This window comes from Lipophrys pholis (genome assembly GCF_963383615.2).
Source record: "Lipophrys pholis genome assembly, chromosome: 13".
In the NCBI taxonomy this organism is placed as follows: Eukaryota; Metazoa; Chordata; class Actinopteri; order Blenniiformes; family Blenniidae; genus Lipophrys; species Lipophrys pholis.
This window is the reverse complement of record NC_137632.1, coordinates 27,046,216-27,069,711: the sequence shown is the minus strand read 5'-3', so window position 1 is coordinate 27,069,711 and position 23,496 is coordinate 27,046,216. Positions and strand designations below refer to the sequence as shown.

Below are 23,496 nucleotides of genomic sequence, written 5' to 3'. Positions count from 1 at the left end.
AAGAAGTCCTGTCAGGGAACTTGAGCTTTGACTTACTGCGTTTGGTTAAACTCCCTCCAGATTTCTAATGTTGAGATTAATTGTTGAAAGAAATCCATGCAAACACAGCGATTCCACACAGAACAGCCTGGAATCAAACCTTCTCCCGACAGCTCTCACCACTGCACCACCGTTCCTGCCTCTGCAGCCATTACCTGACCGTCGTGTTTCATAAAGTGAGGCGTCGCGCCTCCTCCCTGCTTCTGAGCACTCCGGTCTTCACAGCGACTTCACAGCCCGCCGATTCCTAAAGGCCAACAGTTCGGAGAGTTTCCCCCTGACATTTCCCCGACGGAGTGATTTCTCCGCTCTGCTGTGGCGCTTCACTCTGATATTTCCTGCCATTTGGTTCTAATAAAAACCTCCAACTTCACAGATGCTTTTGTTGATTCTTTTTTTTTTTTTTTTTTTTATTCTGCTGGTGGCATCTTGGAAATGAAAAGGATTACCAAGATGTTTGAATTTAAATCCATTTATACGGCTCAAGACAAATTTCATTTGGCAGGAGAGGTCATACTCGGGCCACGCCCCCTCGCAGCAGGCTCTCCAGATTTTAACCATTGTATTATGTTAAGGGTCAATTTGACCCATTTCAGTTTTTGAGTTGACTAAAACATTGGTTCCCTTTTTTTTTTCTTCATGAAATTTTGTGACTTTTCCTCATCTAGGGTCATCAACAGGTGTGTAACATTTGGAGTCTTTGACATGTAGTGGAATGTCTGTGCAGAGTTTACATACAAAGATGATGTTGCGGGTCATTTTGACCCGGACACTTTAATGTGGGTAAGGAGCTGTTCACATCCAATATACACCTGTCTCTTTGATGTACTTTGTTTTGACTGCCTCTGAATAGCCATTTAGAGACCAGAGATCCAGGTTTCTGTGTGGGAGGAACTTTCTCTCTCTTCTCCTCGTCACTTTTGTCATGTCATTTCTTTGACGAACACACCAACAATGAGCTCCAGGAGATTTACTGCTGAAGAAGCTTCATCACAGATGTTGAACTGGGATTGTGATGCAGAGGAAGAGATTTCAGAGACAGAGGATCTTTCAGAGACTGAGGACAATGTTATTGATGATCCTGATTGTCAATGTTCCTACGATGATGAGGATTCAGAAGATGAGCCTCCCGCCATCTCTCCATCAGATGAAAACCAAGGACTGCAGCAATCCCCATCCACAGAGAGGACATGGGCATCTAAAGACGGTAATATATACTGGTCAACATCACCACACCAAAGCCGAGGCAGACTGTCATCGTCAAATGTTATCAAAATGACTCCCGGTCCAACAAGATTTGCTATCACACGAGCTGATGATATTCAATCAGCATTTCAGCTCTTCATATCCCCACCGACAGAGAAGATCATACTGGACATGACCAACTTGGAGGGGAGGCGTGTATTTCAAGAGAAATGGAAGCCACGGGATCAGACTCACTTGCATGCTTACATCTTTCGAGCAACAATGTCTTTGGAGACATTTCACATGATATCTCGTGTGATCCGATTTGACAACCGTGACACCAGAGCTGGTCGACGTGAAAAAGACAAACTCGCTGCAATCAGAGATGTATGGGATAAGTGGGTCGAAATTCTACCTTTGTTGTACAATCCTGGTCCCCCTGTGACTGTAGATGAGCGCCTTGTCCCGTTCAGGGGGCGCTGTCCTTTCCGACAGTACATGGCCAACAAGCCTGCCAAGTATGGCATCAAGATATGGGCAGCCTGTGACGCAAAATCAAGCTATGCAAGGAATATTGCAAGTGTACCCTGGAAAGTTGCCTGGAGAAGCATCTGAAAAGAATCAGGGGAGGCGTGTGGTGCTGGAGATGAGTGAAGGGCTGCAAGGTCATAACATGACATGTGACAAGTTCTTTACATCCTACCGCCTTGGAGATGAACTTCAGAAGAGAAAGCTGACTATGTTGGGAACAATGAGAAGAAATAAGCCAGAACTTCCCAGGTCATCTAACAAACCTGCTGTGGATCCAGTGGATCCAGTGGATCCAGGTGTAAAGAAACCGAAAAGATGCTAGGTCTGTCCCGCTCGAGAGGACAGCAAAACATGTACCTCCTTTGTGAAATGCAAGAATATCATCTGCAGAAAGCACAGTTACATTCTGTCCATCATGTGGAAAACGTTGGATATGTTGGACAGAAAAAATCTGATCAAGCGGGGAAAGTTAAATAAAAAAAGAGAAATGTGTTTGCGAAAAGAGAAAAACTTTAAATAGTTCCTAAATATAGAGTTGAAATTGAAAATGTATTGTATGTCACTTTTCTAAATGTTTATATAATCTTAAATAAAGTTAGTTTTAGTTGAACCTTGTTTTTTGACTGTTTTAGTGGATTTACACGGTCCGGGTCAAAATGACCCGCAACATAACCAATGTAATTTTTTTTCAACATAATACAAGGGTTAATGGGTAACATATCAAAAGTCACCGCACATCTAATCATTGGAACAATGTCCTTTTGGACAAAGTCTGAACTCCTATGCAACTTCAAAAAATTCAATGCAAATTTAATATTGCAGCCAAAGCTGAGCAGAGTACGAAGGCTTGTATCTCTTACCATCCAACAAAAATGTAAACATTTATGTATATTAGGATTTATGTTCAAAGTCAAAACACTCGCATGTGTTTCCCGCTTCCAGGTGGACCGTAAACGAAGCACATGGCCTGTTGGAAGTCGAACCGGAAGGTCTGGTTCTTCAGGTACCGGGTCAGGTCCACCTTCTGTTTGGGAATCGTGGACCATCACCACGTCTTTACCGGGAATCGTGATCTCGTTCAGATCCTTCACCGACCACTCTGCTCTGCACACGGACGAGTTCAGAGGCCTTCATGCCACCCATGCGCACATGTACGCGTGACGTCAAAATCGCCATCCGTCCCCGTGCACGAGTGTCCGGTCCGACTCAGTGACACTAGTCCCAATCGTGAGTGCTGTGTTAGTGCCGAAAAAATTATTGTTTATGCTGCTTTCATTTTTAAGATATTAAACAATATTTTAAAGGCGTGTGTAATGGGAGTGATGCTTGTGGTTAGGACTTCAATGACGATGAGTTGATCCGAGTTTTGGGGGTTTTTTTTAGCTGCAGAAGAGATTAAAACACAATTGATCTTCTTCTCATTTGCCTTTGTGTACTCTGGTCCCTCTGCCATAAAAACCAACACTCTTAACACTATAAAAGTAAACTTTGAACATCAAGTCTGAACAATGGAATCAAATCAAATACAAAATGTATAATACTGCCATCTGGTGGACACATAAATACAGTGCATGAGCGTGGAACGAATGAACGGAAATAAAGTAAAAACTTAAAACGTACCTGCAGAAGAGATTAAAATACAATTGATCTCCTTCTCACGTGCCTTTGTGCTTTCTGGTCCTAAACATAAAACAAGAACAGTGTTCACCCGATCTGCGCTGAGTGCTGACGTCACAGGACGCGCCTTTTCTGGCAAATCGCGCCAAAATGAATGAAACTATGTATGGCTCTAAAAGTTAAATTAAAAGTCTAAACAAAACAAAACAGCTCAGTAACACGACGCCATACAACGATAAACCATATGTACCAAAAACTTCGACATAAATTACTACATTTATAGAGAAAACAGGAAGATATTGCAGTGAATTATCATACAACCTACATAAAACAACTCCGAGGAGTCGGCAGGAGAAACTACGGAAGCCCAGGAGGGGAGTGCGAAAAGGCGTTTAAAAAATAAAACAGAATCAATTAAACATTGGCAATAAAAATAATCTATTGAGATAAAATTCACTAATACTCAACATAACAATAACAGTTTCTCTCCCCACGTATATCTGAGCCAGACTGTTTCTGTGTTAATGATTTTCCTGTTTCCAGACTGTTTCCTGTGCATCCATGTGTGGTCGTCTTATAGAAGGTTATTTACTGTGGTTTTTGATGTCCTCTTCAGTTTTGTGGAGGATGTCCCGTTTGTCCAATTCCATTCTTAGATATTGGTAATGCTGAGTCATCTCCTTCACAAGGAGGACTTCCTCCTCTTCCATACGTCTGACAAGCATGACTCGGTCAAACTCCTCTGGCAGGTCCTTCCCAGCCTGCAGTGTTTAAATGACTCATCCAGTTAGTCTCCAGGTCTTCAAAGAACTATTGGGTTATTTTAATCAGTAAATAATCGGAAATCTGCATAAAAACAGATTACCTTGGATTAGTTACGTCACCCATATCTTACAGTTTTTAATCACAAAAGGAACTTGTGCTTGGTGTAGATATAATCTGAAATTAGCAAATACTAGAAACCGGCACTTCAGTGTTTTAAATGCTGAATCTCACCGATGCAGAACCTGCTTTTTCTCAGAAAAACAACACAACCGAACCGCCACCGACTGACAAACAATAAATATACAATATATCAGCTTATTCTGGGCCTCTCTGTTAAATTTCAGGTTTTCTTACATTATATTTTATAACAATTCAGGTGGTTGTTATATTTTGTGTTACATATCGGGCTCTAACATGGCATTTTCCAAATATGATTTTTTTGGCTCTCGACAAATTGGAATATTGGTGTATTTTGAAGGACTACAACTGTTAAAAAGAAAATACGTGAACGTTGATCCGTAATAATATTGTGTTATTGTGAGGCACAGAGTGTTATACATGTTTTAAATAGATGTGCCGTTCTCTCTTCTCCCTGGCTTGTAGAAACGTCAGGATGTGAAGTGGATAAATTAAAGTATGAGGTAAACAATGTGTTTTTGTTGGAGCAAGAAAACAAGCTCAACCTTCGAGACGAGGACAGAACGGCTCATAAACAAGTGCCGTCTTGTCATGTTGACCAAAAACGAAACTTTATTTTGAAGTGTTTTGCAATTTTAGCATTTTTTTTAAAGCACATTTAGTCCATTCTACCACTTTTAGTAATTTTATTAGGTTTTTGAAGCTGTTTTTTTTTTGCCATCTGAGCCACTTTAACTCTTTTGGGCATTTTGCCCATTTTTAATTTTTACCCTTTATTGCCATTTTAGCGATTCATTTCTACCTTTAGCGTTTCAGCCCGTTTCATCCCGGGTGTAGTCGTACTACAGAAAAAACAAAAATCAATCTGGTGTGCAAATAAAATGTTAATTAATTCAAAGTGTTTATTCCCGTGTTGCTGAGCCGCTGTGGAGGCGCTAAAGAGACATGACTCATGACACCACCTTGTGGTTGAACATGGTACGGGAAGACACCTTTCAGATGACAGGAAACCAGTTTTATTACATTCTGTTGAATAGTTCAGCTTTTTTTAAAAGGTTATATCCAATGCATATGTCAGATTGAACCTTAAGTTTGTTTTCCTTCTTTTAAAAGAAGAGTGGATGAAGAAAGAAGAGGCTGGAGCTTAGAAACAAATCGGAGCCTTTATTGGAATGTTGCAAGGCATTAAATACACAAATTCCATTCTTTTAATAGTTTGGTATTTAATAATAATTAAAAAAAAGAAGAAAAAAAAACCAAAGTTTCTAGTCTAGCACTGGTCTGACAGTCATTCTGATTTCAGTTTTTAGATCTGCTCTTTTCTCTCAGCGCCGGGAACCCGGCCTCAGGTGAGTTCATATAATTAAAGGGCCGGCAGCACGCGGGTGGGGGGGGGGGGGGGGGGGTTACGTACAGTCAAACTGAAAGGAAACGCTGACGTATCAAAGCTCAGTCTCATTATCTTCTTTCTCTTTAAACCCCGGATTTCCCAAGTTTTACATATAAAAACCTTTAGTATGAAATATAAACAAGCTCTGACGTGAGACAAGGGAAACGGAAAATGTTCTGAGGTGGTGGAAGAGTCCTGGACTCTGATTTTAGGAGAAATACTTTGTTCTGGGGTCAAGGAGTCTTGTCTCGTCTCTGTTATAGTCAATACCTTCAACCTACATCATCATCATCATCATCATCCTCTCCTCCATGTGAGCTCAACACAACCAGAACACTTCTTAGTTCTGTTCTTTTTTCTCTCGCTTAAAAAAAAGAAAAGAAACGAAAAACAAAACAATAAATGAACATTCACAATATTTTCCAGCCCGTCTCTTTAGTCTTTTTTTTTTTTTATTCCCCACTAATTTATTTTATTCTGTCTGGATCTCCGGCTCGTCACACATCCACAGCCTGGACGAGAAATCTACCTCCCCTTCCTCACCATCGTCTTCCTCCTCTCAGAAAAGTTAGGACATGACTCCGAACACGGGGTTGTGGCGGCAGATGCTCGGTCCGATCTCCTCGTAGTCCTTCTTGGTGTGGCAGACCTGGTAGAACTCCGGCTGAGAGGAAACGGCAGCAAACGCAAGTCAATATAAAAGAAAAAAGAAAAACTTCTGCAGGTTTTCAGCAGAAAATCGGATTAAATTATTCTCAATAACGGCAAGAATCCAACTCAGGCCCAGGGTTGCCAGATCTGACTAACTGTTTCCAGCCCAAACAACGGAAAACCCACACACCTCGATAAAAACCAGCCCAAATCTCAGCCTGTGTAGGAATCATGTTAAAACCCTAAAACAATTAAATGTGTATTAAAGAACACGACATAAACACACAAGTGCACCAAATAAACAAAGTTAAAAGGCGAAAGAGTTTGTCTCCCCAATTGGGGGATACCTGCCAAATCTGGCAACACAGGTCAGCGTGTAGATTCATTTTCAAGTGGTTGTTAAATACGAGCCGAGAAAATCTAGACAACATGACGAGCGAAGGTAGGAGAATGACGGAAAAAAGAGAGCACAGCTTTTATTTTGGCGGAGCCGCTTCCTCCGGCGCTTCTCCGTGACGTCCGCTCCACGCCAATGAGGAAAGCTGGTGTTCATTAGCGACACATGTCCAAGAACAACAACAACAACTTCTGTTGTTTCCGGGAAAATTAAAACTCTGCGTTTGTTGAAATTATCACAATAAAAGCTCGGTGCACGTCTGCAAAACCGATTTATTTAGCATCCATGTAAAACTGACGGGCGCAGGTTTATTCCCATTGAAGGACGGTTCACACGGGAACACGTCTGATGGTTTAAAAAAAAAAAAAACAACTAACCACACTTGGTTTTTAGGAGAACATCTGGCTGGTTTCCATTTGAAAAGACAAATCCTGGTATATTTTCTCTCTCTACTTAGTTTGAGGACGTTTCCCAACAAGCTGCTGGTCGTCGCGTCTCGGGTACTCACAGTGGAAGCTAACATGGATCCTCCGAACCACACGGCGTATCTCTGCATGTGATGAGTGATGACCTGGACGTCGATGGGTTTGGGCTGCAGGGCGGAAACAACAACTGAGCGGTTACTGACAGGAAGCCGGAGGCCGTCCAGCGAGTTCTGGTCAACGGAGCTGTGGGTCGGGTTTGTTTTGTTTTGTTTTTACTCGACAGACGTCGACTGTTTTCTATTCATCTTTTTGACTGTTATGAATAAATTATGATTTTATTTGGATTTTTTTACATGTTCATACAAAATAAAACATACAAATATATATTAATCAATTTGATGACATGTAAAATAAAATAAAAAAAACAGGACGACACAAAAAAGTCATAAATAAGACTTATATTCGTTTTAGTCGTAATGGAAAACAAATTTAAATATAAAATATGAAATAGTGACAATATAGTGAACAATTAAAAACACAAAATTGTACAAAAGCACAGTATATATTTAGAACGATTAGATAAATACAAGTTCTACCGACACAAATCTATTGCACAAAAGTATCCAAAATGTATAAATAGATCCCATCATAAGTTATCATAGACCAAAAAAAATAGAACAAAATTAAATGAGAAATATAAACTATGCATCACAATTTAGTTGAAAAGTATATCTGAAATATTAGTTTGTATGGATTCCAATTAAAAAAAATAACTATTTAATTGTATAAATTCCCTTATTGCAGAGTTGGGAGTGTTTACTTGAAGACGGCTGAATTTTAATTGTTTTAAATGATATTTACAATGAATAGTGAAGATTTATTAAAACCTAAAGTAGAAACACAATCAGCATCCAGCTGAGACGGATCTGAGTGTGTCCGTGTGTTCAATTTACAGATCGAAGAGAATTCTAGATTTTAAGGATCTGAGTCAGAAATTCTAGATTTTACAGATCTGTGTAATAACTTCTCGGTTTTCTGGATCTATGTATTTAATTCTAGATTTTATGGATGTCGGGAATTCTAGATTTTATAGAGCCGAGTTATAAATTCTAGATTTCACAGATCTGAGTTATATGTGCTATAACTCTGAGTTAGATTCATCTCCTGTATTCCATGTTGTTGTTCAGCTGCAGCTTCACTCCACCGATTTAAACGAAGGAATCACATCCACAGTTTGTCGTTTGTGTTATTTTAGACGTGTTAAAAAGCGATTTCGTCGTGTGTTTTCAGCCTGTGGACTTTCACACACTCAGTTCTACTATTTCACACGTATTCTTTATTTTATTATCTTTCAATATTTCATCTGAATTCACAGATAAATACACTGGACCTGCCACTAAAACAAATGCAAACTCAGCATTTAATAATAATATATAGAACCTTATGATGGAAAAGCATCTTTCTTTGCTTTAGAAGTTAATGAAATCTCACTAGATCTTCTTGCACTCCGATGTTTGTAAAAGACGAAACCCGTTAATGTGCCGTTACCTTGAGTTTGCCTCCGCTCAGCTCCTCGCTCATCTTCAGACGGGCGTCCACCGTCCTCTTCAGGTCTCTCTGCAGGCGGCGCCCAAAGTCCCTGAACATGGTGGATCCTCCGGAGAGCACGATGTTCTGCAGGAGGAGCACAGAGGAGGAGGTCACACCGACTGGAGGAGCTCCTCTCACCCCCCCCAAACAGGCTTCAGCCCAGAATCTCCCTGATTGAGACGCGATGTTAAACACAAAGAGCTCAAAACAGCTGAGCAGGAGCAGCTCGAAGCCTCAAGCACCATCAAAATAAAAGCACGTTGGGAGTATTTGTCCAGACTGCAGGAAGCTCTTCGGTCTCTGACCTTGTAGAGCGGACGCCGCACGTCGATGGGACAGTTCTGGATGACTTCGTCCACCACCTCCGAGATGGGCTGAGTGAAGTCCGGGTTGGCAAACTGAGGAAGGCGACACGTCACATGTTTACATCTCATTCCTGCTCAAATTAAACAAAACTCAGTCAGATTGCAGACGTTATATATCTGTCCTCTTAAAATAAAATAAGTCATTAATACATGTATTTTCGACTTGATTAATTTCTCTCAGTTTAACTTTTGTAAAAGCAGGAAAACCGACTTTATTTGACAGAGACTGCAGCGAAGACGACGACGACGATTCATGTGAAAAACTTAAAGTTTAATTACAAATCACACACACATGCTGAGACAGTTTCTCTATAACTATATACTCTCTATATATAAAGAGTAAGACTATATTAAAAATTATAAATGTGTACAATTCGAGGAAAGATACGTACAATGCAGAGTGGGATGTAATGAAATAAACACCAATAAACTAGAATGAATGGGGGCAGGAGGTTGCAAGTAAGCAGCTGTAAAACCATTAAAAGTGACGCTGTGCGGTACGAGGAAACATAATACTTATTCTAAGGATTTCATATGTTTCATGTTTTGTTTTTTTCATTCTAAGTTTTGTACTATTTTGATCATTTTATTAATTTTTTTTGTCTGAAAGGGATTTACCTAAAATGACTTGTCCCTACCTACCACCAGAGGGAGCTCTCGCACCACAGTTCTCGATCATATAGGCTTTTTCCTTTCCCCCTCCGGAGAAACGGACCACAGCTGCCTGAGCTAAGATGACGTGTTTCCCCCTGCAGACACTAACCTCGGGGTGGAAGAAGATCTCGGGGCCCAGGAAGCGCTCGTAGCCCACGTCGATGGTGAACTCCTTCTTGCTGATGGAGTTGATGCCGGTGTACTGCTTGATCCACTTGGAGCCGTCCGTGTCGTACTTGTTGAACTCTTTGACCAGATCTGGACACACGTAGCTGAAACGCTCCTGGCGGGAGAAGCAGCGCGTGTTAGCGTCGCGCGTCACCTTCATCCGGCTACAAACGCGAGGGAGGCGTGTCGCACGGGCGCCATCTGATGGCACGGCGAGGAAATACACAGCACGAGACTAAAATTATGGGTTTTACTGAAATTTAAAAACACATGAAATCTGCATTACGTTATGTCATCAGTATAGATGATATCAAGTATAAAAACACTCATTTATTACATTATTACAAGGTTGGTTGTTTTTGTGCAGAAATTTGCGGAACCAAACAAAATTACAAATTAAGAGGAAAAAACTACTTTCTTCCCCGGGAATTAAATAAAGTAAAATATAGTCAAAGTGCAGGTTAAAACATGGGTCCAAATGTTTAAAGCATGGAGCGTAAAGCACATCCAAACGGACTCTGGCTCCTGGTTTTCTACCCAACTTGTCTGCCTGGAAGGAGGGACGCACCGATACCACTTTGTTTTACCAGTACCAGTACCAGTACCAGTACCAGTACGAGTCCAGGCTGGGGAAACGTGAAGCGTTTGGCGGGTCTGTACCTTGACGGCCTTGGCGGTCTCCAGGGACTGCTCCGGGGGGATCCCCACCTCCCGCTCCCTCAGGAGCTGCTGGGTGAAGTAGGTGATGTCTCGTCCTGCGATGGGAATGTGTTTTATACAGCTGCCAATCACGTAACCCTCGGCCTGGACGGACGAGAGGGGGGGAGAGGGAGAGAGGGGGGGGGGGGGGGGGGGGTGAAAGGATATCAAATCGATTCCATCCACCATGACTATCTCTCATCAGCAAACAAGCATTTATTTCCCAAACAAAGCACTTTTATTTCTGCATTATTACGATCGTGGCTGCAGATTCTTTTTTCCAATGCTACTTCTGAATGTAATAACTTTGACTAAATGTTAATATGATAATAGATTATTTATCTTATTCAACCATTGGAAAGTCTCTACATCATTTCCTTTTTCGCTTTTTAAACGTCTTTTGCCCGGGAGGCAGAAAATGGCCCCGCAAAAGGCTCCAGTTCAGCAGAACCACCAAGAAAATGAAAGAAAAGTGATTTTCAAACAGACTTCCTGAGAGGAGCGGTGCTGCCACGACGGCTATTAAACCTGATGCTGTCAAACCAGGTTCAAAGCCGTGCCGTCAGGGTGCGTTTGTCGAAAAATAAACCCATAATGCAACAGATAGAGAAAAATAAAGACAAAGGAAAAAGAAAGGTTCTTGCAGATTTGTAAATTTCACTTTGCCGAGTTTGTTTCTGTCACTTCCTTTAGCCATCATTTTTTAACTTGTATTTTCAAAAGGAACTTTGCTCATGAACCCAGGATCCAGGATTTCTTTCCATTTCATAAAATAGAATATAAAATCCTTTTGTTAAAAAAAAAGCAAAAGAAAAGAAAAAGCAGAACTTTCTGTTTGGTTTGAAGCTAAAAATAGATTCATCAAAATAACCCAGTGTTGCCTGTGATTTATTGATGATTATTACCTACCTAAGTTATTTATTTTATTTTTGTATAAAATAAAATAAAATAAAATAAAATAAAATTAAATAAAATAAAATAAAATAAAATAAAATAAAATAAAATAAAATAAAATAAAATAAAATAAAATAAAAAATAAAATAAAATAAAATAAAATAAAATAAAATAAAATAAAATAAAATAAAATAAAATAAAATAAAATAAAATAAAATAAAATCCTTTTGTTAAAAAAAGAGAAAGAAAAGAAGAAGCAGAACTGTCTTTGTTTGGTTTGAAGCTAAAAATAGATTCATCAACAGAACGCGGTGTTTTCTTCCATTCAACAGTTTTTCTAGCTGCAGCTGTTCAGGCTTCATATTTCTATTTTCCCCTCAGACGGGCGGACTGGGAGTTTGGCTTCTCGCTTTCAGCGGCGGACACAAACCCGCTGATTCAGTCTATTTCAGCCTCTAAAAGTTTCCCGCAAGCACATTTTTGCAAACTGACTAATTCGTTCCGTCCCCTGAAGCTATTTTTAAAGCCGACCGCCTCCGGGCAGCGAGCTGAGCGACAGGTGGACTCGCGCTTCTCTGCAAAAAACACGACAAATCCTCCAGACTGGTGGAGAAAAACAACAACAACAACAACACTTCGGTGAAGTATTTTCGCTCTGGAGGAGCGATTTGGAGAACCTCACCACCGGGATGACGTGTGTGACTCCGTCTCCGCTGTCGATGACGGTACCGGTCAGCGTCCTCTCTCCCACTTGCCTGGACGTCCAGGAGGCCGCGAGCGCCAGCACGGCCTGACACACACACACACACACAGATTAGCTTCACACTGCAGTGGTTAGACGGTGTAACTCTGGTGAGTGGAGGCCGACCTGCACGGCGATGTACAGCCCCGGGACGTTGAAGGACTCGAACATGATCTCCGCCGTGTACTCGCGGTTTTCGGGAGTGTTCAGCGGAGGCTCCGTCTGCAAGCGCCGGACAAATCCCCGCTTCTTAAGTAACTGTGACGCGTCGGTATCGAAAGTGAGGAGGCGTTTGAGTGGGGGCTTGTGCGCTCACCAGGAGGAAGTAGTGGTCCTCGGGCTCCGCCCTCAGGTACTTGAAGATGATCTGCTCCATGAAGCGCTCCATCAGGTCCCAGTCCTCCACGATGCCGTGGCGAATCGGCCACTGAACAAACACAGACAAAACCAAACCTGAAGAAAATGTTTGTGTAGTAGCTCAAAGATCAGACTTATATATATATATATATACACACACAAGGGTACAAATGACTGTTGGTTGAGGTGAATAAGGGGTAAATAAGTGTGGCTTCTTCCTCATTTTCAGATCTGTGGGGCCATTATTTATTTAGTTATGTTACTTTTTTTGCGTTGCTCTGTTATGTTTGTTGATTGTGTTTTTATTTTATATTTGTGTTGTTGTGTACCTACATGTCTGAAATAAACATAGTCAGAAGAATAAGATGAATAAGATCTGCACAGCACAGTCCCATTACTACATTATAACTGTGTGTGACATACACCTGGGGGGGGGGGGGGGGGGGGGGGGGGGGGGGGTCGATTAAAACTAAAAGGAATGAGGAATGTGAAAAACTGCTTGAAAATACCTAAAATGACAAATTAAAAAAAAAAAAAAAAAAGAAGCTTAAAAACAGGAAAAAATACATGCAAAACTGCTTAAAAGAGACAAAATTGTTAAACCAGCTTAAAACAAATCCTGAAACAGGAGAGTAAAACTACAAACAGTAATAAAGCGTTTATAAGCCGTGTTCTCCTCATTTTAAAGGTTAAATTTAATTGACAAAAGTTACTAAAGTGGCTGTTTTGGTCGTTACAAATTTTAAAATCTTATAGCTTTTTTCCCCCCAAAGTTAAACGTGTAAAACAATCTTTGTTTTTAGAAATGTTCTGACGAAGAACTTGAAAATATTCAGAATTTAACTCTGTTGTGTTCCTGAAAAGTGTCAAACACCATCTGATATTACAATTTATTCTGTTTATGAAATCATTTCAGAAATGGCCTGAATGTTTCATAAAAAAAAAATATAAATAAACAGTTTTAAGTGTCTTTATAGATGCGGAAGTGGAGCAGTGGATACGTCCAGGTTCGGCTGGGTTCTGGGTCAGAAAGCTCCAATGGAGGAAATAAGGTTAGTGAAGTGTGTTACAGAAGTGGGACACTTTCCCGGCGTCCTGGGGAACACAAGTGAAACGGATCGGAGAGTTTTCGCCGTTTCACCCGAGCTTTCACTGCCACTTTCAAAAAAAAGGGAAGTGAAGAAAGTCCCCATCGACTTGTTCCTGTGCGAGCTCACGGTGTGATCGCAGAATAGGTCGTTTCTACTCGCGTCGTCGACCGACAAGAAAATCACGCATCGGAAAAAAAAAACCTGAGAAGACAAAAACTATTGCCACCGCAGGGCTCCACGTTAACGGCCCACTGCAGCAAGACACTAGAAGTAACTCCAAACTCATGTCGAAGACTTCGGGCAGGTGGAGACGTCGACTCTATGAAAGACGACGGAATCTCTGCATGTCGACCCAAAACAAGTCAGACTGGAAAAAGCAGCGCTGGAAGCTTTAAAACGACGGGAAAACCTGGTTGTGGAATAAGAAACACGACTTATGAGGTCTAAACATCATCCTCGCGGTGAAGCACGGCAGAGGGATCATCATGACGCTGGGCTGCTTCGCCTGTTTTCCCCGTGTTGGAGTGAATCCGTCCGGGGTCGTGTACCTTGGTGGCGTACGTGGGTTTGTCTACGGCTTCATCTCCGATGTAGAAGTCCAGGTCGTCCACCCCCTTCATCATCCTCCGCTGGGCCTGGTCTCCCACCTTGGCCGACTCCTTGATGGCGATGCCTGAGAAGAAAACACACTTCGGGTCAAGAGGAGGCCTGAGAACCGACTCGGGGACATTCAGAGACGTGTCTGAAGACTTTAAAGTTACTCTGCCAGAAACACGAACAAATTTAGGAGCCAGTTTTAGTTGTTGATGTAAATCTCTCAAACCTCCACCCAATTCAGATCCTTTTTTTTTTTTCCCGCTCACAAGTGACTCATATTCAACCTGTTTTGTTTCTGTGTAAAACCTCCAGATCTTTCACACCAGACCCGGGAATCGTTCATGTGGAACCAAGTTGGAGATTTTTCTACGTGCGGCTGCTTCGTCATTGACTTGTGACTGACGTCACGGATAAGCGGCTCTGCCACAATAAAAGCCGTTAGAAGCTGTGCTCTCTCTTTACCTCCTCCTCCTCCTCCTTTTCCTCGTCATGTTGTCTCGATTTTCTCGGCTGTCCTTTGTTGCCAGATGTGGCTGTATCCCCCAATTGGCGGGCCAAATTCTCTTACCTTTTTACTTTGTTTATTTCGTCTCTTTTTTTGTGACAAATATAATAGTTTCACAGTTTTAACATGATTCCTACACAGGTTGAGATTTGGGCTGGTTTTTATTGAGGTGTGTGTGTTTTACTTTGTTTTTGGCTGAAAACGGCGAGTCGCATCTGGCAACCCTGGATCTGACCGCGGCGGCGTCTATATTTACTTCTGTCCACAGGTTCTTCTGGTGCTCTGGGTTCCCAAAGCGTCGGGTTCGAGCACGTTCACACGACGGTCTCATAGAGGTCGCTTTTAAAATGTAATGTGAACGATCACGCATAAGAAAAATATCGGAATTGAGACATTTTATCGTCACAGAAACGTAAGTTTACCGAAGCATTGTGTCACAAGATTTGTAAAGACTATCCTCGTGGCTTGAAGACTCTTTTTTTTTGAGAAAGTCTGGATTTTATTTATTGTTTCGGGATGAATCGGTCAATTTTTTTGTTGATATTTTCGCTTGACGCCATCTTTGATATGGACACTGTGATGGTCTTGTTTTGGTGCATCGGTTTATTCTCTGTGCAAAAGTAATGCCTTTACTGGGAAGTACATTTTAAATATTTTCTTTCTTTAAAATGAGGGTGAGATACTCACATGACGGGACGATGAACTGTGGCTCTGTGTTCCCTGCGTACCCCAGTTTGGTGTAACTGCAAGAGAAGAGAGGGGCAGTTAGCCTTCGCATATAGTGAACCAAAGCCACTGTCGGGGGTGGGGGGGGGGGGGGGGGGGGTATTCCTGCTGACGTTGGGATCAATGCCGTCACTGTCCTCTGGCGCGGCGGTTCCCTAAAGCCGGGGGCTTGATAATGGGTGGCCACTAAAAGAGCCATTCATGAGGCGTCTGTAAGCTGAAGACCGGTCACGTCTGTTGAAGAGGGCAAAGGTCACGTCTGTGTAAACCGAACATCCTCAACAGGAAGTGCAGCTAACAGTGCCAACTCCTCACTTTCATGACAACACGTAAATGACGCAGTACACTGCGGGACGGCTGGGGCTCTGTTGGTACAGGGTTGCAGGTTCGATTGCCCATCTATCCAGATGACAAACTGTCCTTGAGCAAGACACTGAACCCCAAACTGGACTGAGCGCCTTGCATGGCGGCCGCCTCCCTCGTGTGTGTGTGTGTGTGTGTGTGTGTGTGTGTGTGTGTGTGTGTGTGTGTGTGTGTGTGTGTGTGTGTGTGTGTGTGTGTGTGTGTGTGTGTGTGTGTGTGTGTGTGTGTGTGTGTGTGTGTGTGTGTGAGAGAAGGTGATTGACAGTGTAAAGCTAAAGCGGTGGAAAAGCTCTTTATAAGTGAAATCCATTCACATAGAGTGAACGTGCACACACGCACCTTTAAACAGTTTTTACTCGTCTGCACCAGAGATAGAGTCAGTCCACGCTGCACACTGAACGTGTTACGTGTTCGCTTCTGTGACTTATAGAATAGAAATACGGTACTGTAGAAGAAATGACTATTTCGGGACTGTTTATATGCATTTTAACTTTGAGGACAATCACAGCAATGAAGTTGCATTTTTGACAATATAACTGAGGTCTGTAGTCACTTTTAAATGCATTGAGAAAAAAACCTCAAAACTCAAATTTTTCTTTACAAAAATCATTAAAAAAAGATTTTTTAAGGCCAAATCGTCCAGACTTAGTCAGAAGACCATCTATGTATGTGCAGATTTGTCCAATCCCTCCAATCAGTTTCATACTTATTACTATTATCTCAGAGCCGCGAGTTAAATTCTGTTTGGACGCCATGAGCCTGCCTCCTGTTTATCCAGCCACATGTGGTCCAGATGTAATCCGGACTGAGGCCCACACTTCCTGCACACACAGCCCGGGGGACAGACAGAGGGACACTGCTGACGAGTGCCAAAGCTCTGAGGGCAAAGCAGAGAACATCCTGGTCATAACAGTGGCTGCTTTCAGTAGACAGGACCAAATCAGGGGGGGGGGCTGGGGATTTTTGTTATTTTAAAAACAATATATATTATATTTCATATATATTTAGAGACTGCATCAATGCAGTATTGACGCGAGGACAAAAGAGTGATGTGAGGTGTTCATTCACCGAGGACGCTACATTAACTTCAGATTTGAGATTTCAGTGGGAGAAAAAAGAAAACCCTGAAACAGCAGCAGGGTGAACTCCTTCATACCACAGAAACAGTCCCAGCACGCCCGACTCCACCTGCCTCGACAAGACGCACAATCATGGACAGAAATGCAGATTACAGCTGGAGCTGAGCACGTCGGACGAATACCAACATGTCAAGAGGAATCGGTCCGTACGAATGGAGACTTAATGGGGGTTCTTTACATTGTGGTATGAAAGTAAATAAAGGAAATGCAACGCTGGTTCTGCAGAAAAAAAGAAGATTTTAGTGGCTGAAACTTCCTGTTTAAAAGACTTGAAGGAGTCGTGATTACGAAGTTTCCGGGGACTCTGCCGTCTCCCGATAGTAGCAGCGGGTCACCGAGAGGCGTTCTGTCTGGCAGGAAGTCGTCACTGCTTGGACGGAGTGTGTGTGTGACTCACTGAGAGGTTTGAAACATCCAAAAGTTGGAACAGACTGCGGATCGTTTTGGTGTTAGTTTAACATGTGACGATAGCAGGGGCCATCTGCTCGGCAACACGGGCTAACCCGCCCGTCTGCTGCCCCGTTACTGTCCCACCACGCAGTGTGTGTGTGTGTGTGTGTGTGTGTGTGTGTGTGTGTGTGTGTGTGTGTGTGTGTGTGTGTGTGTGTGTGTGTGTGTGTGTGTGTGTGTAGGCATGCAGAGCGAGCGCTTCAAGCCTCGACATGCAAGCAATGCAAACCATTTTTAGCCCCTGAAAACGAAGCGGGCGTAGCGAGTGTGGCGAGTCCACGCTCATCAAACAGGAAGTTACTTTCAGAAACCTTAAACAGGATCTTGTTTTAATTTAACTTTCATCACTCTGAATATTTGTGTGTGTTTTCTTGTTTGTATTCATTTCCAAATGTCCTCCTTTTGATGCTATTTTATAATTAGATCCAATTTAAGAAGGAGAAAAGAGGGAACAACAAACTAAGCCTACAAAGACAAGGCAAGTGTGTATTTTAGCAGGAAATAAAAAGGTATATCCGTTAACTGGTGCTCTATGTTGGGTTATAAACAATACATGTGGTTTATTCACCAACTAAAAGCTCAAAAACAGCTTATAGAAATGTAGAGGGGGTGAAAACAGCAGGAGGAGTTCCTTCGTCACACACATAAAACACCATGTGTGCATCCAGATGTTGTGCAGCTCCCCCCCCCCCTCGAGTTCAGCTCATTAAGACCCGCTCACACGTTAATCTAACTCAGATTATCTCACACTTGAGCTCGGCTCCTGGAACACACTCAGGTTAACGCTTCAACAGATAAACTGGATGTCTACAGGAGGAAGCTGAATCAGAAACAGTTGGTCTGTTTCTGTTTACTGCATTCAATTCCTTTCTATCGTATGAATCCACTCAGTATCTGATGTATGGAAGAAATGCGTCTCTGCTAATCCAGATGACGAGGTAATACAGGCACCTGCAACTCGTGGCTCTCTGGAGCAGCTCCACGAAAAAAATCCACATCAACATTTTGTCTTAATTTTCATTTTAGTTGCTTACCCGACGACAGCTGGTGAATAGTATAGATATAGGTAAAAACAACTAGAAGCCAATCGAATGGATAAAACTGCTCAAAGATAATACAGGGAAAACTAGGAAAATGGCTAAAAACTGTCAAAGATGTTTCAAATTGTATCTAAAACTACTCAAACTATTGCAACATGCACGTATATATAAATTACTAAATAGGTGCAAAGATAGATAAAAGATGCAAATGAAAATATATAGAGAATATTTCAATTTAGAGGAAGCTATGAAACGTCATGAATTCAACTTCAGTTGTTGTACATAAAGAAATGGAATTTTTTTTTTAGATCGAATAGAATAGAATAGAATAGAATAGAATAGAATAGCTCCATAAATCCCACAGGGAGGTTCTCGATTTCTACTTTGCAGATATTTAGAAGTTTCTGTCGCTCCAGACCAATTTGATTTGTGATAAAATCATGAAAACGTCTCTTATGCACAAAAAAGTTGCAGACACCTGGTGTCAATTTACTCAATTTACTAAAAAATTAAATAAATCATGGAAAACTCTCTTGAATACACACACAGAACTGTGTGATGAAAAGACAGATTCCTGATCTGAAAGCAGTTTTGCTGCTGTCATATCAACAAACAGCCAAAATGCACTAAAGTTTACAGACTTCTCTTGTGGGCAACAGGATCGTTGTTTCAGAATAAAAGTGTAAAACACAGCTGGACAAACGATGACAGCCACAGAAGAAGTACGTATGTGCACCGTTTTAGCATCACGACAGCTACTTCTGCTTTATACTCCCATGCAATAAAATAAACACTGCCATCTTTGGAGAAGTTCATTTTTTTTAGTTTCAGTTATGGCACCGGATGAGTGTTTTTCCTCTAATCTGTAAAGACACAAACGTGTCCATTAAAAAAAAAAAAAACTCACTTTTGGAGCTGAATATTGGTAAATAACTCGTTTTATTGTAGGACAGGAGGATTCTGTAGTTTATAGAATGTGAAATGTTTTCATAGTTAAAAACTTAATAATTCCAAAGACAGTCTAAATTCCCATGTATTCTTACTGGAGCTCTACAAAAGGTTAATATATCTAAATGAGTGTGAAAATGATGTGATTGGATAACGGTCATTATGGAAATGGAATAAGAATCAGGATTGTTTCAGTTCGAACTGCTGAGGGGAGATCCAGGGAGCAGGGATGGAGAGAAAAAGGCTGAAACTGCAGAAGTTAATGAAAAAAAACAAAAAAAAAAAAACCAGGCTGGATGAGAGAAAGCACCATATATGGAGCAAAAAGCGTGAAGGAGGAAGTGCAGCGGGGAGGAAGCAGCAGTGATCACCTCCACAATACCGACACAGCGGCTGCACTTTACTTTGACATCAACGAAGGAAACAAGAAGAGCAACGAGAACAAAACATCTGATTATGTGTGAATGTAGCTGCGATAAAGGAGCAATGAATGAATCCAGCTGTGAGGAGGAGGAGGAGGAGGAGGAGGAGGAGAGGAGAGGAGAGGGGGCCCTGCCAGCTCCTCCAGCTGCAAACACTGACAAGAGCCACAAAACAAGAAAACTACAGAAAATAAGAACAAGCCGCAGCAATGAACACCCAGCTAGCATGTTAGCATTAGCTCCGAGGCTCTCTCTCACACACACACACAGTGACACCCCCGCTAACCCCCGCTAACCACCCGGCTACACCGACACCAGCTCACCCCGTCCACCCCGACAACACCTCACCCTGTGCCGCAGTCCACGACGCACGCCGGTAGCCGTCCAGCCATGGCCCGGTGTTCGCGGGGTCTCCGCTGCCAAGGGAGGGGAAGAAAATCGGTGCAAAGGCGGAGGAGGGGCTGCTGGTGCTGCTGAGCCGTCCGCTGGCGGAACCTCTGTGAGCCCGCAGCACGGAGCCGGAGCGACGCTTCCTGTTCCGCACACAGCAGCCAGCAGGGGAGAGGCAAGATGGCGGAGGACCGGGACGAGGAGGGAGGGCGGGCCGGAGGGGGGCGGGGCGGGGCCGATATTAGAAGCGTGGATGACAGATGAGGGCGGGGACAATATAAGGGGCGTGGCTGAGAGATGAGGGGCGTGGCCAATATATGAGAGACAGGGCTGCTATGTGAGGGGCGTGGCCAATATATGAGAGGCGGGGCATCAATACTGGGAAATAAAAGAGTAAATACAATGTTGACTGAAGCTCTTGGCAACTGCTGATTAAAATGAACACAGAGAAGAGGCATTTCTCACACACAGCACCTCCACTAAAGATATATGTTCATCTTTGAACAGGTGAAATAACCTTTCAAACATCGTTCGCATATAGTAACAATAAAACTTGAAGAAAAATGTGTGACGCTTGTAGTTTTTGTGTATTTCAATGACTTTTTTAAAGTTTTAATTCCATGTTCTGTCCAGCAGATGGCAGTGTCAACACATCTGATGAGTATGTTATTTAAATATTACAAATTAGACTTTTTTTGGTTAAAATTTCAAGATTTTATTCATATATATATTCATAGTAAATACAATAAACCATTATCTCGTTGCATACCTAATTTTAAATATCTTCAAAGTGTTTCTCTAGAACAAGGAATGGTTTTACACCACTTGTTTTTCATCATGTCTGTTCCATGATTTAAAAAGAAAAGACGAGTGAAGTTTACGTTAAATTATTTTTATTGCAAAAATAATAAATAACAGAGTAAACATTGAAAGGACTTACATGTTACATGTAAATAGAAAAAAAATAACACACAGTGTTTAGTATTTAAAGAGAGAGGTTGCATTATCTGTGTACGGTGGCCCAGAGCTGCTTTCTGAGGGGATTTTTCTGTGTTAAATAAATAGATGAATAAGATGTGAGATCATTTGTTTCAGGTGAAGCACAGAGAAATACTGCTTGTGGATTTCATTTGTGGTGACCTCTTCTCGTGCTAACGCCCAAGATATCATCATTATACCCTCCTAATCTCTTCGGTCTGACCTCCAACGCTCCTGTAAACACGCTCTCATACTCTTCTTAAAATAAAAAAAGTCTTAATGTACCGCCGCTTCTGTTTCTTCACTTTTCTGCAAGTCCATCGCTGTGTGTTGATCCTGGCTGCTTCAGCCTGTTACTGCTGTGACATCACAGCAAGATGGAGGTTGATAAAACCCGATCAGTTCGTTTCTCATAGTGTTTTTACTTGCTGATGACGGCAGTATGACGAAAAAACGTTTTATAATGAAAAATATTTTGAATTGCTTTTTTTCAAAAATGTATCAGAGTCATAAGGTCTTTAGGCTTCCCCCACGGCTGCTCCTTCAGTCTGTCCTGCAGGGGGCGGTGTTGGCAACAGCGTGCCTTCCTGCTCTGGTAGAGGAGGCGCTTCGTCCCATTCGTCCCGGTACCTCTCCCTGCGGCTCTCGCAAAGGTTGTGCAGCACGCAGCAGGCCAGTGTCATGGAGGCGACCCTCTCCGGGCTGCAGTCGTTGCGCCCCTGCAGACACTTCCACCTCCCTCTGAGCCTGCGGAGGGCGTCCCCCACCGCCGCCCTCGCCCCGCTGGTCCCCTGATTGTGGCCGAGCTGCTGCAGTCCGAGGCCCCCGTCGTCGGGGAAAGGCGTGAGCAGCCGGTCCGTGAGCGTATGGGCTTCGTCTCCCAGGACGTAGTGGCCCGCCTCCTGCCCGCACAAGCTGCTGCGCTCCTGGGAGAACAGTTCGCACAGCTCAGTCAGCTCCCATGGGTCTGACGTACGCAGAACGCAAGCGTGGCTCGGGCTGCCGGGCCGACCTGCGCGCACGCTCCAAAAGCAGCCTTTACCGTCAACCACGGCCTGGAGCAACACCGAATACCCCCCGGCAGGGTTCGAATAGTCAGCGCGGTCTTTCCCCGGGGCCAGAATGGGGACATGCAGGCATCCTAAAGCCCCGACACAGTGAGGCAAACCAAACCTCTGCTCAAACTGAAGAGCCAGCTCTCTCTGCTTCTCTGCGTCCGGCTGCCGGATGATCTCGGGCAGCAGGATCTCCCCCACGGCCGAGCAGAACGCCTTCAGGCAGGAGCAGGCGGTGGAGACGCCCACGCCGAAGAGCTGCGCCACGCTGCGGTACTCTGCGTTGGTTGCCAGCTTCCAGATGGCGATGGCCACTCTCTTGTCGAGGGGCACGGAGAGCCGGTAGTTGGTGTCGCTCTTCTCCAGCGCCGGCTTCAGGCGGCAGCACAGGTACTCAAAGGTCCTTCTGGACATCCGGAAATTCTGATTCCACTGCTGGTTTCGGAAGCCCGGGACCACCGCGGTCCACCATTCATCGGTTCTCTTGTGGGTCCACACACACGGTGAACAGCGCCTGGCGAGGAGCCGAAGCAGCATCTGAACACAACACGACATTCATCTTACATTTCTTTGACGTCACATAGAAGTACCCACAGATCAAATAAAAGCAGTGTAAATACAAACATTAGGCTGCTTTTAATGACACCAATCCATCAGGATTAAGATTATAGCTATTTAAATGATTAATTTTTCCACAATTTCACACATACAACCAGGGATTTTGACTGAATACTGTGTAAAAATTGACTGTAGATGTTGGACACGAGCTATAATCACAGTGATAATCGTGAAGAAGTGACTGACTCTTCTCCTTCGTCTCCTGCGGACTTCGATCCTCTTCACCTCCGCGACCAGACGGACCACCAGCAGCCGCCGGAGACTCCTCCGGTCCGCCCTCCTCCGTTCCCTGTCCGCCGCCTCCTTCAGCCGCTTCGCTTCCAGGTCTGTGCGCAGTAAAAAGAGGAGAAGACACAGCAGACACAGAGCGACCACGGCAGAGTCCTCCATTGTTGATGCGGCGAGCGGAAGTGACGTCTCAAGACGTCATTTCCAGCTGAAATACAAACATAAAGATAATGTATCCACCAAAATAGTTTAGCTTTTAAATATACCAGGTTTTCTCTGACATTCTAAATGCAAAATGAGACCTTCAATTTCGATATATATTTTCTACTTCTACATCAC

The 23,496-nt window shown here is 43.0% G+C and overlaps 2 protein-coding genes across 2 annotated transcripts; both read right to left on the bottom strand.

The window, feature by feature from the left end:
• Positions 1–5,419: 5,419 nt before the first annotated feature.
• On the bottom strand, positions 5,420–20,476 carry LOC308118813 (actin-related protein 3). The gene is made up of 12 exons (XM_080478411.1): positions 20,237–20,476; positions 15,488–15,543; positions 14,247–14,371; positions 12,567–12,677; positions 12,377–12,472; positions 12,191–12,298; positions 10,576–10,719; positions 9,857–10,030; positions 9,034–9,126; positions 8,687–8,812; positions 7,222–7,305; positions 5,420–6,329 (listed from the first exon to the last, which is right to left on the bottom strand). Exons 1-12 carry the CDS (start codon positions 20,278–20,280, stop codon positions 6,234–6,236), a joined length of 1,257 nt encoding a protein of 418 aa, XP_080334537.1. The 5' UTR covers positions 20,281–20,476; the 3' UTR covers positions 5,420–6,233.
• Positions 20,477–21,157: 681 nt separating this feature from the next.
• On the bottom strand, positions 21,158–23,327 carry LOC308118587 (uncharacterized protein). Its single transcript, XM_080478063.1, has 2 exons — positions 23,116–23,327; positions 21,158–22,848 (listed from the first exon to the last, which is right to left on the bottom strand). The coding sequence occupies exons 1-2, from the start codon at positions 23,317–23,319 to the stop codon at positions 21,775–21,777; spliced, it is 1,278 nt and encodes a 425-aa protein (XP_080334189.1). The 5' UTR covers positions 23,320–23,327; the 3' UTR covers positions 21,158–21,774.
• Positions 23,328–23,496: the final 169 nt, after the last annotated feature.

Bases quoted from the DNA above. Each gene is read 5' to 3' on its own strand.
- LOC308118813 (XM_080478411.1), bottom strand. From the start codon at position 20,280: ATGGCTGGACGGCTACCGGCGTGCGTCGTGGACTGCGGCACAGG. The intron at 15,544-20,236 runs GTGAGGTGTTGT...CTTCTCTTGCAG, and splicing joins GTCGTGGACTGCGGCACAGG to TTACACCAAACTGGGGTACG. The intron at 10,031-10,575 runs GTACAGACCCGC...TTCTCCCGCCAG, and splicing joins AGACCGCCAAGGCCGTCAAG to GAGCGTTTCAGCTACGTGTG.
- LOC308118587 (XM_080478063.1), bottom strand. From the start codon at position 23,319: ATGGAGGACTCTGCCGTGGTCGCTCTGTGTCTGCTGTGTCTTCTCCTC. The intron at 22,849-23,115 runs GTCAGTCACTTC...TGTTGTGTTCAG, and splicing joins GCAGGAGACGAAGGAGAAGA to ATGCTGCTTCGGCTCCTCGC.